At 41.3% G+C, this 12212-nt stretch overlaps 1 protein-coding gene across 16 annotated transcripts in view; it reads left to right on the top strand.

Annotated features, from left to right (window-relative positions):
- armc2 (armadillo repeat containing 2) overlaps positions 1-6597 on the top strand; it is a 91454-nt gene extending 84857 nt beyond the window's left edge. For all 16 annotated transcript variants that reach the window (XM_062969030.1, XM_062969031.1, XM_062969026.1 and 13 more), the window contains 4 exons: positions 728-841; positions 3042-3174; positions 3945-4105; positions 6235-6597. In XM_062969030.1, the coding sequence (XP_062825100.1) occupies positions 728-841; positions 3042-3174; positions 3945-4105; positions 6235-6353 (527 nt within the window). In that variant the 3' untranslated portion in view covers positions 6354-6597. The remainder of the gene's footprint in view (positions 1-727; positions 842-3041; positions 3175-3944; positions 4106-6234) is intronic.
- The last annotated feature ends 5615 nt before the right edge of the window (positions 6598-12212 follow it).

Here is a 12212-nt window from a genome sequence, read left to right as displayed (position 1 = left end):
ACAGAGCAGATTGTGTGCACAGTTGCTTTTTGGCATACTAGCACACCCCAAATTCACATGTTTCACAGCCAGAAATCAAAATCTTTATATGACTTAAGTGTCTTAAGACAAAGAACTTAATTTTCAACAGTTCCTCTGAACTTTACTGATTCTTCTTCTTGTTCCACATTCTCATAAATGGTACAGAGAGCATATGGCAATGGTTTCTCAAAAGGAGGTGTACTTGAGTGGGGGCTTTCCCCCTAAACACTGGAAATCACTTCTGAATATGTTCTTTTTTTTGGGGGGGGGAAGCCCCCTCCTGTAGGTTAAAAAACCCAGGGACCCCAGATACGCCAAAACTCAATTTCCTCTACAGGGCACAAGGCCTCTTTTCTAGTAGATGAATGGTCGGGTCTAGCAAGGGAGGGGCATCTGCATGCCTTCATAGCTGAGGAGGGTGTCCACCAATGCTCTACCTCCGCCCGTATTAGGCAGCCCAATTTATAGCGGGGCTAACAAAAGATGTAAATGCTACTTTCTTTGCTGCACCCCTTGGTTAATTTCTGTTCTCCTGCCAGAATTTGCAGGCAATTTGACTATTCTTGAACTTGTAGAAAATACTCAAGTAAGACTCTGGTATAACTGCTCATATATTTGTGAGTACTTTTTATTGTGGTTTAGCTGTTTGGAGGGATTTCTTCTACTAAACTAAATCTATTTCCCCCACTTTCCTGTTGAATGACAGTGCTTTTAAAGCTGTTAATGAGCAGTAATATGGATGGAATTCTGGAGGCGATTCGAGTTTTTGGTAATCTTTCTCAATGCCATGAAATCTGTGACTTCATTATGCAGCGAAAGGGTAAGTTCCTATCAATTGAAAGTGACCTTTCTGTGTACCTTGAAATCGCTTCTGACTTATGGCCACCTTAAAGATAAACTTACCATAGGGTTCTCTTGGCAATAATTCTTCAGAGAATGTTTGCCATTGCCTTCCATTGGGGCCATGAAGCTGTGACTTGGCCAAGGTCACCCAATGGACTTCCATAACTGAACAGGGATTTGAACCCTGATCTCCTGAGTCATAGTCCAGTGATCACACCACTACACCACATTGGCTCCCTTCAAGTGTCCTAGCTATTTAAACTAATATTAATCCCATAAGCACACAATGTTGTCTGCTCATATTTTAAAGGACCTGAAAATATAATATACATATATGAAAGCACAGACTCCTACTGTAAGAGGATATGAATGGTATTGTATACTGGTCTTCTCCTCCTCTGTCCCCAAGTTTAGCAATATTATTTGTGGTGTCTGAATAATTGATTTGACCAGTGTTTATGACAAATCTCCATAACTATGAATTGAAAAGTTTCAGGATGAGACCGATTATCTGGATTTGTCACAGTCTGGCTTCAGGCCTGGTCATGGGACTGAAACGGCTTTGGGTGCCGTGGTGGATGACCTCCGCAGAGAACTAGATAGGGGGAGTGCATCCCTTCTGGTTCTCCTGGATATCTCAGCGGCTTTCGATACCATCAACCATGGTATCCTTCTGGGTCGGCTCTCGGGAATGGGTCTTGGGGGCATTGCTTTGCAGTGGCTCCGCTCCTTCCTGGGGGATTGTACCCAGATGGTGAAGCTGGGGGACACCTGCTCGGACCCCTGGCCTTTGACCTGTGGGGTCCCACAAGGTTCCATTCTCTCCCCCATGCTTTTCAACATCTACATGAAACTGCTGGGTGAGGTCATCCAGGGTTTTGGAGTTCGGTGCCATCTTTACGCAGATGACACCCAACTCTACTACTCTTTTCCACCAAATTCCAAGGAAGCCGCTCAGACCCTAATCCGGTGCCTGGCAGCTGTGTCGAACTGGATGAGGGCTAACAAGTTGAAGCTTAATCCAGACAAGACAGAGGCCCTCCTGGTCAGTCGTGGGACCAGTCGGGGTATTGGGTGGCAACCTGTGCTTGACAGGGTTGCACTCCCCCTGAAGGTGCAGGTCCGCAGTCTGGGGGTCCTCCTGGATTCATCTCTGGCGCTTGATGCCCAGGTGTCGGCGGTGGCCGGGAGGGCCTTTGCACATTTAAAACTTGTGCGCCAGCTGCAACCATACCTCAAGAAGTCTGACTTGGCCACGGTGGCCCATGCCTTAGTTACATCCAGACTGGATTACTACAATGCTCTCTACGTGGGGCTGCCCCTGAAGACGGCCCGGAAACTCCAACTGGTTCAGAGATCGGCAGCCAGATTTCTAACTGGAGCCGGCTATAGGGAGCACACAATACCCCTATTAAAGCAGCTCCGCTGGCTGCCAATAAACTGCCGGGCCCAATTCAAGGTGCAGGTTTTGACCTATAAAGCCCTATACGGCTCAGTCCCTACCTATCTCCATGATCGCATCTCCCCCTATGAGCCAGTGCGGACCTTGAGATCATCCGGGGAGGCTCTTCTCGCACTCCCACCACCGTCTCAAGTGTGGCTGGTGGGGACAAGGGAACGAGCCTTCTCGGCAGTGGCCCCCCGGCTCTGGAATGCACTGCCAAAAGAGATCAGGCAATCCCCTACATTATCCAATTTCTGTAAGGAACTGAAGACCTGGTGGTGTCGGCAGGTTTTTCAGTAATTACATTGGAATACCGCCGATTTCTGGGCCTGAATATATTGCACAAGATTTCTCTAACTTAAAATGATACATTTTAATATATTGGGTTTATGGTTCCCGTCCCCTTGATCAGGTCATGTAAGTGTTATTTATTTCTATAATTGTACTTTTACTTTGCTTAATAATGTGTTATTATGTTTGGTATGTAATGTTTGTGTTGTTTTTATGATTGGAAACTGCCCTGAGTCCCATCCGGGAGATATTATTTATTTATTTATTTATTTATTTGTATAATGCCTTTGCAACTTCTAACAGTATATCAGATGCCTTTTCTAAGTATTATAGTGTATATGCTTCACATTCTAAGCTTATTTGATTTAATGAGCTCTGTGCAAGAGCTACTAAAAGGCAAGTTTATCCTGTAAAATAATTATTTATTGTTGTGCTGTCTTAGTATACAAGTTCATGATTGCTTTGCTTGATGCCAAACACCAAGAGGTCTGCTTTTCGGCTTGTGGAGTTCTCCTCAACCTTACTGTGGATAAAAGTAGGCGTAGTATATTGAACGAAGAAGGAGGAATTAAAAAGTGAGTTCAGGAAACCTGTCTGAGTGGGTTGGCTGATTTTTACTAATGATGTGCATATAGAGGAAGAGGTTATTTTCATTTTCATTTCTATAGTTTTTCTTTAATAGATCTTGTGCTCTTTTCATGTATGATTTTCTTCCTACCATTAAAACTTTGACTATGTTTTGATGGTTTTTAACTGGGATTTATAAAATACTGTTTATATTTACAGTGTTCCCTCACTACTTTGTGATTCACTTTTCGTGGATTCACTGTTTTGCGGTTTTTCAGTAAACTAAAAAGCTATTATAAATCATAAAAAAATACAATTTAAAGCCTAAGGAAGGGAGGAAGGAGAAACTGAAGGTAAAGAAAAGGAACCCAAGCGGCAGTGGGAGGAGGCGGCGATTTATCAACACACGATTGGTTGATAAAGACTTAAAAATAGTAACTACTAAAATAATGTATAAATATTAAAATAAATATAGCATCCCTACTTTGTGGATTTTCACTTATTGTGGGTGGTCCTGGAACCTAACCCCCGCGATAAGTGTGGGAACACTGTAGTCCTGTTTTAGTGTTTGTATATTTGTATATTTAAAATTTTATGCCAATGCTTTTATGTTAAGCCAGGTTGAGTCTCCTTCGGGAGCATAAAGTGGGATATAAATAATACTTATAATCATAATTAAAAGGGTTCAGTAAAGAGATCCCAGCTCTGCTGAGTAATAGTGACAACTAAGAAGGGCAAACATGTTAAAATGCTTTACCTTTTCCCCATCATTGCACAGGTTAATTGACTGTTTAAGAGACTTTGGGCCTATTGACTGGCAGCTTGCTTGTTTAATATGCAAAACTTTGTGGAACTATAGTGAGAGTTTTACAAGTGCTCAGCCCTGCTTTGAAGATCATGATTCAGATACTTTGCTAGGTCTTCTTACATCATTTTTAGGTAAGCTTTTACGGCTGATCTTACTATTTCTTACTCTTAAGAAATACAAGACATGCAAGAAACTGTCTTGTATCAAGATCGACTACTTTGGCTTGCATTGACTGTCTACTTTCCAGGAAGTGGTCTTAGACATCATTTTCCACCAATCTTGCATTATTATTTAAAAAAAAAAAAAAGGAAATGCTGGTTCTGTAACTGAGCTATGTTCTCTTCCCCAAAGGATATATTGAGCTTTGTTCATCCATGACTGTCCTGCAGCCCTTCACAGGTGCTTTTTGGAGTACAGTGTTCCCTCGCTACTTTGCGGTTCACTTTTCGTTCCCTCACTGTTTTGTGGGTTTTCTATTAATATTAATGTACACATTTATCATGGTATTTTCGCTGTTTCGCGGGTTTTGCGGTGTGCAAAGAGTTTTCGAAGGGAGAAATAAAGGGAGGGGGGGGAGGGGAGGGAAAGGTTGGAAATAAAAAAGGGTTATTTAGCTTCCATTCTTCTTCTCTGCCAGTGTACTGTGCACTGTAACTGCTAAAATAAAGTACAGACTGCATTGTAGTAAGTGGTCTGTGGTTTTCTCTCCTCCGCACATAGAATAAATATAGTGTCCCTATTTTGCGGATTTTCACTTATTGCGGGTGGTCCTGGAACGTAACCCCCGCGATAAGTGAGGAAACACTGTATATCCACTCCCTCCCTCCCCATCTTGCAGATAGAGTTCCTCTTAACTGCAGCCACATTTGCAGTGCTATTTATAGTTCCACTTTGTCCCAACTCGGGCATGTTGGCATACCATCAGAAAAGAATGACTGAAATTACAGAGTAATTAAAACATTTTTTCTATGAAAAAAGGCCAAAACATTTTTTTTAAAAATTCAATTTTATGGAATGATTTAATTACTAAACAGACATGAATAAAATAATGAATTGACCAAAGACTTTTTCTTCCCACTTACATAATTTTTTAAAAAAACCCTCGGAGAATATCTATTGAAAGTCAATGAAAGTACCTTGCAAAATTTTTATTTTGTATTTAATGTATAGAATTTGCTGTTATGTGATATAATGATGACCACTAACATAAGGTGGCTTTTGGATTAAAATTGCTTTAAAATGACATTGGATAAATTCATAGTAGATGAAATTGTCACTGACTGTTAGCAACAATAATTCTCCTTGTTCAGAATGTCATTGAATCCCAATTGATTGGGGCAAGTGATGCACAATGCAACAGAAAATATCTCCGTTAGGATACAGTGGGAAATCCAAAAGGGTGCAGTGCTGTCATTGGCATGCCTATCAAAGGTAGAGGGAAATAGGTGTCAGTAGACTCAGTGATCCTCTTGTTAGATAACATTTTAAGGACTTGTGTATGAGTCTCATTGCTGGCAAATAGACAAAATGAATTAGTTACTCTACTGCCTACAGCAGGGAATGGAAGCCAGAGCTTTAAAAATGGAGCTGATCTTATGACCGATTCAAAAGACAGCACTCTATGTTGACTAGAAAAGTTATGAAACATGTACTATTACTGTATGTTGTCATCCCTTCTCTTTAAACTTGCACTTAGTAGAATTAATGCAGTTTGATCCTACGGCCATAGCTCAATGCTATAGAATTGTGGGTGTTGTAGCTTTTCAGGGTCTTTAGCCTTCTCTGTCAAAGGGTGCTTGTGCCTGTCCAAACTACAGATTCTGATTCCATAGCATAGAGCTGTGATCAAACTGAATGCTACAGTGTAGATGCACCTCCAGTCTTCTAGCTTTGGGCTAGACTTAGATCTAAAACATCTTGTCCTAAACACAACCAAAATTACATTCGTTAACAATTTTACAAGCTACTAAGTGATAGCCTAAGTACTGAAGATCTTCTTGACTATCTGAGATCCTGCTCCAGGTCATGATACTATGAGAATGAGGATGGTAGTTGACATTATATGCAGATCTATAAAGTGATGTTGGGCTGTGTCTATAAAGGAATTTGATACAATTTTCTTTCATTTTTACCTATTCATGTTAGAAGCAGAGTGTGCATTGGAGGGGGGCATATTTAATAGGCACCAGGTTATCAAAGTGAAATTTAGTAATACTTTGCTCATTATTTACTAATATAGACATTTCCCCTTTCACTGCAGATGAAGAATTGGCCCTGGATCACAATTTTGACAACGATTTAAGAGATTATCACAAACTTTATTGGGAAACAGAGTTCAAACCCGTGGCACAGAAACTACTTCTGAAAATTCAAAACTGAATTTTTAGTTGAGCTCATGAACTGTTACTTGATTTTAAGGTGGGTGTTGAGACCATCAGTATAAAGGACACGACAATGTCTGTTATGTAAGTTGTTTGGCGTCAGAGCATTTGAACATGCTGTTTCCATAGAAAACATCTAAGTAGATTATTTTTGTATGTAGATTGTACATTGTAGAATACCTTTTCTTAGTTTTCCATTGGCATTTAGGGTTTATAAAAATAAACCAACTACAACATCTGGATCAAGTTCTTTTTTTAAAAGCCTATATAAAAATCTGCCCTAGGGCTGTAGAAGATTTTCAAATGTAATTGCAAACATGGTTACCAAATGATAGGCAAGGACTGTTGTTTTGTCCTATTCAACTGGCATATTGCCGTATGTTGATCATATGATTTCTTTATTGTGTCAGAAGTGAATTAAGAACACAGTTAATGTATAAAAAACCAGACAAAGTTAAAAACTTGCCATTATACTAAATTTCCTTTGACCAGAAGCTAGCCACTTTGAGTGCCTCTGGTGTCGCTGTAAGAAGGTCCTCCATTGTGCATGTGGCGGGGCTCAGACTGCATTGTAGTAGAATCATAGAATAATAGAGTTGGAAGAGACCACATGGGCCATCTAGTCCAACCCCCCACCAAGAAGTAGGAAATCACATTCAAAGCACTCCTGACAGATGGCCATCCAGCCTCTGCTGGATGCTGTATTTTATTGTATGTTGAAACTGGGCTCGTCCCCATGTGAGCCGCCCCGAGTTCCCTCTGGGGAGATGGGAGCGGGATATAAACATAAAGTTGTTGTTATTATTATTATTATTATTATCTGCTTAAAAGTCTCCAAAGAAGTAGCCTCCACCACAGTCCGGGGCAGAGAGTTCCACTGCCGAACAGCTCTCATGGTGAGGAAGTTCTTCCTGATGTTCAGGTGGAATCTCCTTTCCTGTAGTTTAAAGCCATTGTTCTGCGTCCTAGTCTGCAGGGCAGCAGCAAATAAGCTCCCTCCCTCCTCCCTATGACTTCCCCTCACATATTTGTACATGGCTATCATGTCTCCTCTCAGCCTTCTCTTCTGCAGACTAAACATGCCCAGCTCTTTAAGCCACTCCTCGTAGGGCTTGTTCTCCAGACCCTTAATCATTTTAGTTGCTCTCCTCTGGACGCTTTTCAGCTTGTCAACATCTCCCTTCAACTGCAGTGCCCAGAATTGGACAGCCTCCGGTGGCTTAGGGGATCAAAGCCTTGTGACTTGAAGGTTGGGTTGCTGACCTGAAGGCTGCCAGGTTCGAATCCCACCCGAGGAGAGCACGGATGACCTCCCTCTATCAGCTCCAGCTCCATGCGGGGACATGAGAGAAGCCTCCCACAAGGATGGTAAAACATCAAAAACATCCGGGTGTCCCCTGGGCAACGTCCTTGCAGACGGCCAATTCTCTCACTCCAGAAGCAACTCCGGTTGCTCCTGACACACACAAAAAAATTGGACACAGTATTCCAGGTGTGGTCTGACCAAGGCAGAATAGAGGGGGAGGCATGACTTCCCTGGATCTAGACACTATACTCCTATTGATGCAGGCCAGAATCCCGTTGGCTTTTTTAGCAGCCGCATCACATTGTTGACTCATGTTTAACTTGTTGTCTACGAGGACTCCAAGGTCTTTTTCGCACGTACTGCTGTCGAGCCAGGTGTCCCCCATCCTATATCTTTGCATTCCATTTTTTCTGCCAAAGTGAAGTATCTTGCATTTGTCCCTGTTGACCTTCATTTTGTTAGTTTCGGCCCCTCTAATCTGTCAAGATCGTTTTGAATTCTGCTCCTGTCTTCTGGAGTGTTAGCTATTCCTCCCAGTTTGGTGTCATCTGCAAACTTAATGATCGTGCCTTCTAACCCTTCGACTAAGTTGTTAATAAAGATGTTGAACAGAACCGGGCCCAGGATGAAACCCTGCGGCACTCCACTTGTCACTTCTTTCCATGATGAAGACGACGCATTGGTGAGCACCCTTTGGGTTCGTTCACTTAACCAATTACAGATCCACCTAACCATAGTTTTATCTAGCCCACATTTTACTAGTTTGTTTGCCAGAAGGTCGTGGGGGAATTGTCGAAGGCCTTACTGAAATCCAGGTACGCTACATCCACGGCGTTCCCTGCTTGTAACTCTATCTTGTAACTCTATCGAAAAAAGAGATCAGTCTGGCATGACTTGTTTTTGATAAATCCGTGTTGACTATTAGCGATGACCTCATTTGTCATGTTTGCAATGTTTGCAGACCACTTCCTTAACTATATTTTCCAGAATCTTGCCTGGTATCGATGTGAGGCTGACCGGATGGTAATTGTTTGGGCCGTTCTTTTTTCCCTTCTTGAAGATAGAGACCACATTTGCCCTCCTCCAATCTGCTGGGACTTCTGTTCTCCAAGAACTCTCGAAGATAATTGCCAGTGGTTCTGAAATAACTTCTGCTAGTTCCTTGGATGTAGTTGATCTGGTCCTGGGGACTTGAATTCATTTAGAGCAGCCAGGTGAAAGCGGTTTGTGGTTTGCTCTTCTCTACACTCGCATGTTGTGGACTCCCCTTTGTAGCCCCATTTCTTAAGATTGTTTCTGCATCATGTGGTACCAGAGCGCAGTCTGTTCAGTGCCTTCCAAGTTGCCCAGTTTTCTGTGTGCCCAGGAGGGAGCTTCTCATCTGGTATCAACTACTGATTTAGGTTCCGGGTTTTAACCTGCCACTTTTGGACACTCACTTGCTGCAGTGTTCCTGCAAGTATCTCTGTAGATCTTAGGAAGCTATTTCTTTATTTAAGGCATTGGCATGCTGGCTGATATCTGTACAGAGGATGAGCCAGAGATGTCAATGCCTTGGTCCTTTCATTACTGGGGCACAGACATCCTGTGACAATGCAGCATGTCTCATTAAGAGTCACATTCCTTGTTTTGACATGGTGAGATGTATTTCACATCGGGTATGCGTATTCAGCAGCAGAGTAGCAAAGTGCAAGGGCAGATGTCTTCACTGTATCTGGTTGTGATCCCTAGGTTGTGCCAGTCAGCTTTCGTATATTATTTCTAGCACCCACTTTTTGCTTGATAATCAAACAGTGCTTATTGTAAGTTCAGGGTAACTACCAGGTATTTTGGTGTGCTGCCATACTCCAGTGGGAATCCTTCCCAGGTAATCCTCAGGGCTTGAGATGTTTGTCTATCCTTAAGATGAAAAGCACAGATCTGTGTTTTAGATGGATTAGGAATCAGCTGGTTTTCCCTGTAATAGACAGTAAGAGCACCTAAAGCTTTGAAGAGCTTCTGTTAAACCATTTCAAATGAGCGGTGATGGCATGATGGTCAACATAGATGAAACTCTCTGTCCCTTCTGGCAGTGGCTGATCATTTGTGTAAATGTTAAACATTGATGGAGCAAGCACGCTCCCCTGAGGCAGACCTTCTGTTTTCGTCATCTGCTTCTCTGACTCTGGACCTTAACAAAAAAGCTCCTCCAAAAAAGCACCATAGCAGATTTCCTATGAAGTGGGTAAGGTGGTACTCCTTTGTGATATTATAATTTTTTTCTCAGGAGAAGGCAATGATTTACAGTATCATAAGCTGCTGACAGGTCTATGAAGACAGCTCCTGTAATCTGCTACCTTTCAAAACCATCTTCTATATGCTTAGTCAGGTTCAATACTTGCGATGTGCAGCTTTTCCCTTCCTTGAAACCAGCTTACTGTGGAATCATACATGGATCATATTATAATGCAGCTTAAGTTGGATAAATAGTTACTGGTTATATCTCACAATAGCTCAGATGTAGCATAATATTTCCTGAGCAGTAACTCCGGCCTATTTGCCATTAAGTTGTAGATGTTAGTCAAATTTCATTTGAATGCACAGTTCACATATTGAAGATCATTCTGGAATTTCCCCCTGCTTCAGTTAATGTACATGGCCACTATTTACAAGTTATGCTTCACCCGTTTTCTCTTTTCTGGCCAGTGGAGCGGTATATACTTATCCACATTGGTGGCTTCCCTGTACTGTGAGGGGACTAGATTCTACCACAATCCAGTCATGACACAGTTAACTTCAGTTGTCCATTCCCTACGTCTGAACACTAGTGGAACTGCTCATTTGAGAAAAACCCTCTCAGTTTCAGCAGTAAGTAGCACTTAGTAGTTGTGCTCTCAGAGCACATGTAAGAATTCATACTTGTTCTTCTGAGAGATTGTTAACAGCATTGCATATTATGCACATTGAACCCAATAACCCATAGGCACACAAGGACAATTTTATTACATAAATGGCAATCAAATCAACATGACTGCAGTGGTGATCTGAAAATATTATAATAAGGTTTCAAAAGTAGTAAACAACAGGTCCAAATAGAGTGTCCAGTTGCTTCACAATGAAAGGGTTGATGGATTACTTTTTTGGAAAAAAATGATGGGAAATGTTGTGATGTTGGTTAGAATATGGAAGAATAGAGATTTCATTGAAGCTTTTGGAGGAGAACAAGGTAACCAAAGTCCTTAGGACTAGAACCAGGACTTGAGAATAAACTAATGAGATCTTCTGTCCTAATTGGCAGATTCTTGAGAAGGAGTGTAAGAGAGGGGGGAAATCAGTATAAAAAGGAGTTAGCCAGCAGGAAGCATTCAATAGCTAAGACGGGGAGCTTCTAGCAGATGAATAATCTTGATGCCCAGCTGTCTTATACGGATTTTGGGTGGAAAAACCTCCCAACTGAGGCAGATCCTAAGGCAAATGAACCAACAGCATGTGTATGTGTTCATCTTGCTTTCCTGAAATATATTACAGGGTAATTAACAAAAAATGTCTGCATCAATTACTTATCCCACCAGAGGCAAGCTCCATGCCAATACGGCTATTATTTAAATGCAGAAGGTCCATATCTTCTTGTCTAGGATGTATTTAGAAGTAATGTCTGAATCACTGCTCCCCACATGCTGGGAATAGTCAACACTGAATGTTTATTTAGTATTTGCTTTTGAAACTTTACCCTGATATCTCCTGCACATCCAGATAAAGATTTCCTTTTTTAATTCACTATTTAGCACCTCCCCCAAGCATTATTTTCTTTTTAAATAGATTCTAGCTTAACCGGCAATTTTAACACACACACACACACACTTGCATTCTTGACAATGTGTCAAGAAAGACAGGCAGCATACCCATTAGATTTTTATTTAATGGTACAGATATTTATTCTTTTTAAATTCTTCCTGTTCTAGCCTTACCAAAAAAATCTGTTGTAATTTATCCTGTTTACGAAGGAAATTTTGAAAACTGCTATCGCACACTTTAGAATATACAGTGAATTTCCAGCACCAATATAGCATCAACCCTCTATTGCTAACAGGTGGACATAGAGTTGGTTTTGGTTGCCTGATCTGTAAAGCATTGTGACCTTAGCAACACCCTAAAAAGATGGGTTGTAACAACACAAACTGGAACTACGTTATCATAACTCACTGACATGATGCCAGCCAGTAGACAGAGATTGCTTTATATTTTTGATTTTATATCCACTTCTCGCCCAGGACAAACCCCTAGGTGGCTTACAGTGAATTACAAAAAGCACAGCTTTCATAGTAAAAGAAGAAATTTTGCAAAATTACCTTAAAAACTGTGCATGTAGTCACTTACTTTTGGATCAGCATAAGGCTTGCATTTTTAACTGGAGGAAACAGCAGATGCTTCCTGTTAAACTGTAAAGGGTTGCAGTTTAGCCTTTTGTTTTTTCTCTATAATGCAAAGCACAAGTGCACATATTGAGCGACTGACACCAGAATCACAACTATTTGCAGTTACTGATATCACTCCAAGAATTGAGAGGTCAAA

This window comes from Anolis carolinensis, chromosome 1, assembly GCF_035594765.1.
Source record: "Anolis carolinensis isolate JA03-04 chromosome 1, rAnoCar3.1.pri, whole genome shotgun sequence".
In the NCBI taxonomy this organism is placed as follows: Eukaryota; Metazoa; Chordata; class Lepidosauria; order Squamata; family Dactyloidae; genus Anolis; species Anolis carolinensis.
The sequence above is the reverse complement of the archived record's forward strand: the minus strand, read 5'-3'. Positions and strand labels throughout refer to the sequence as shown.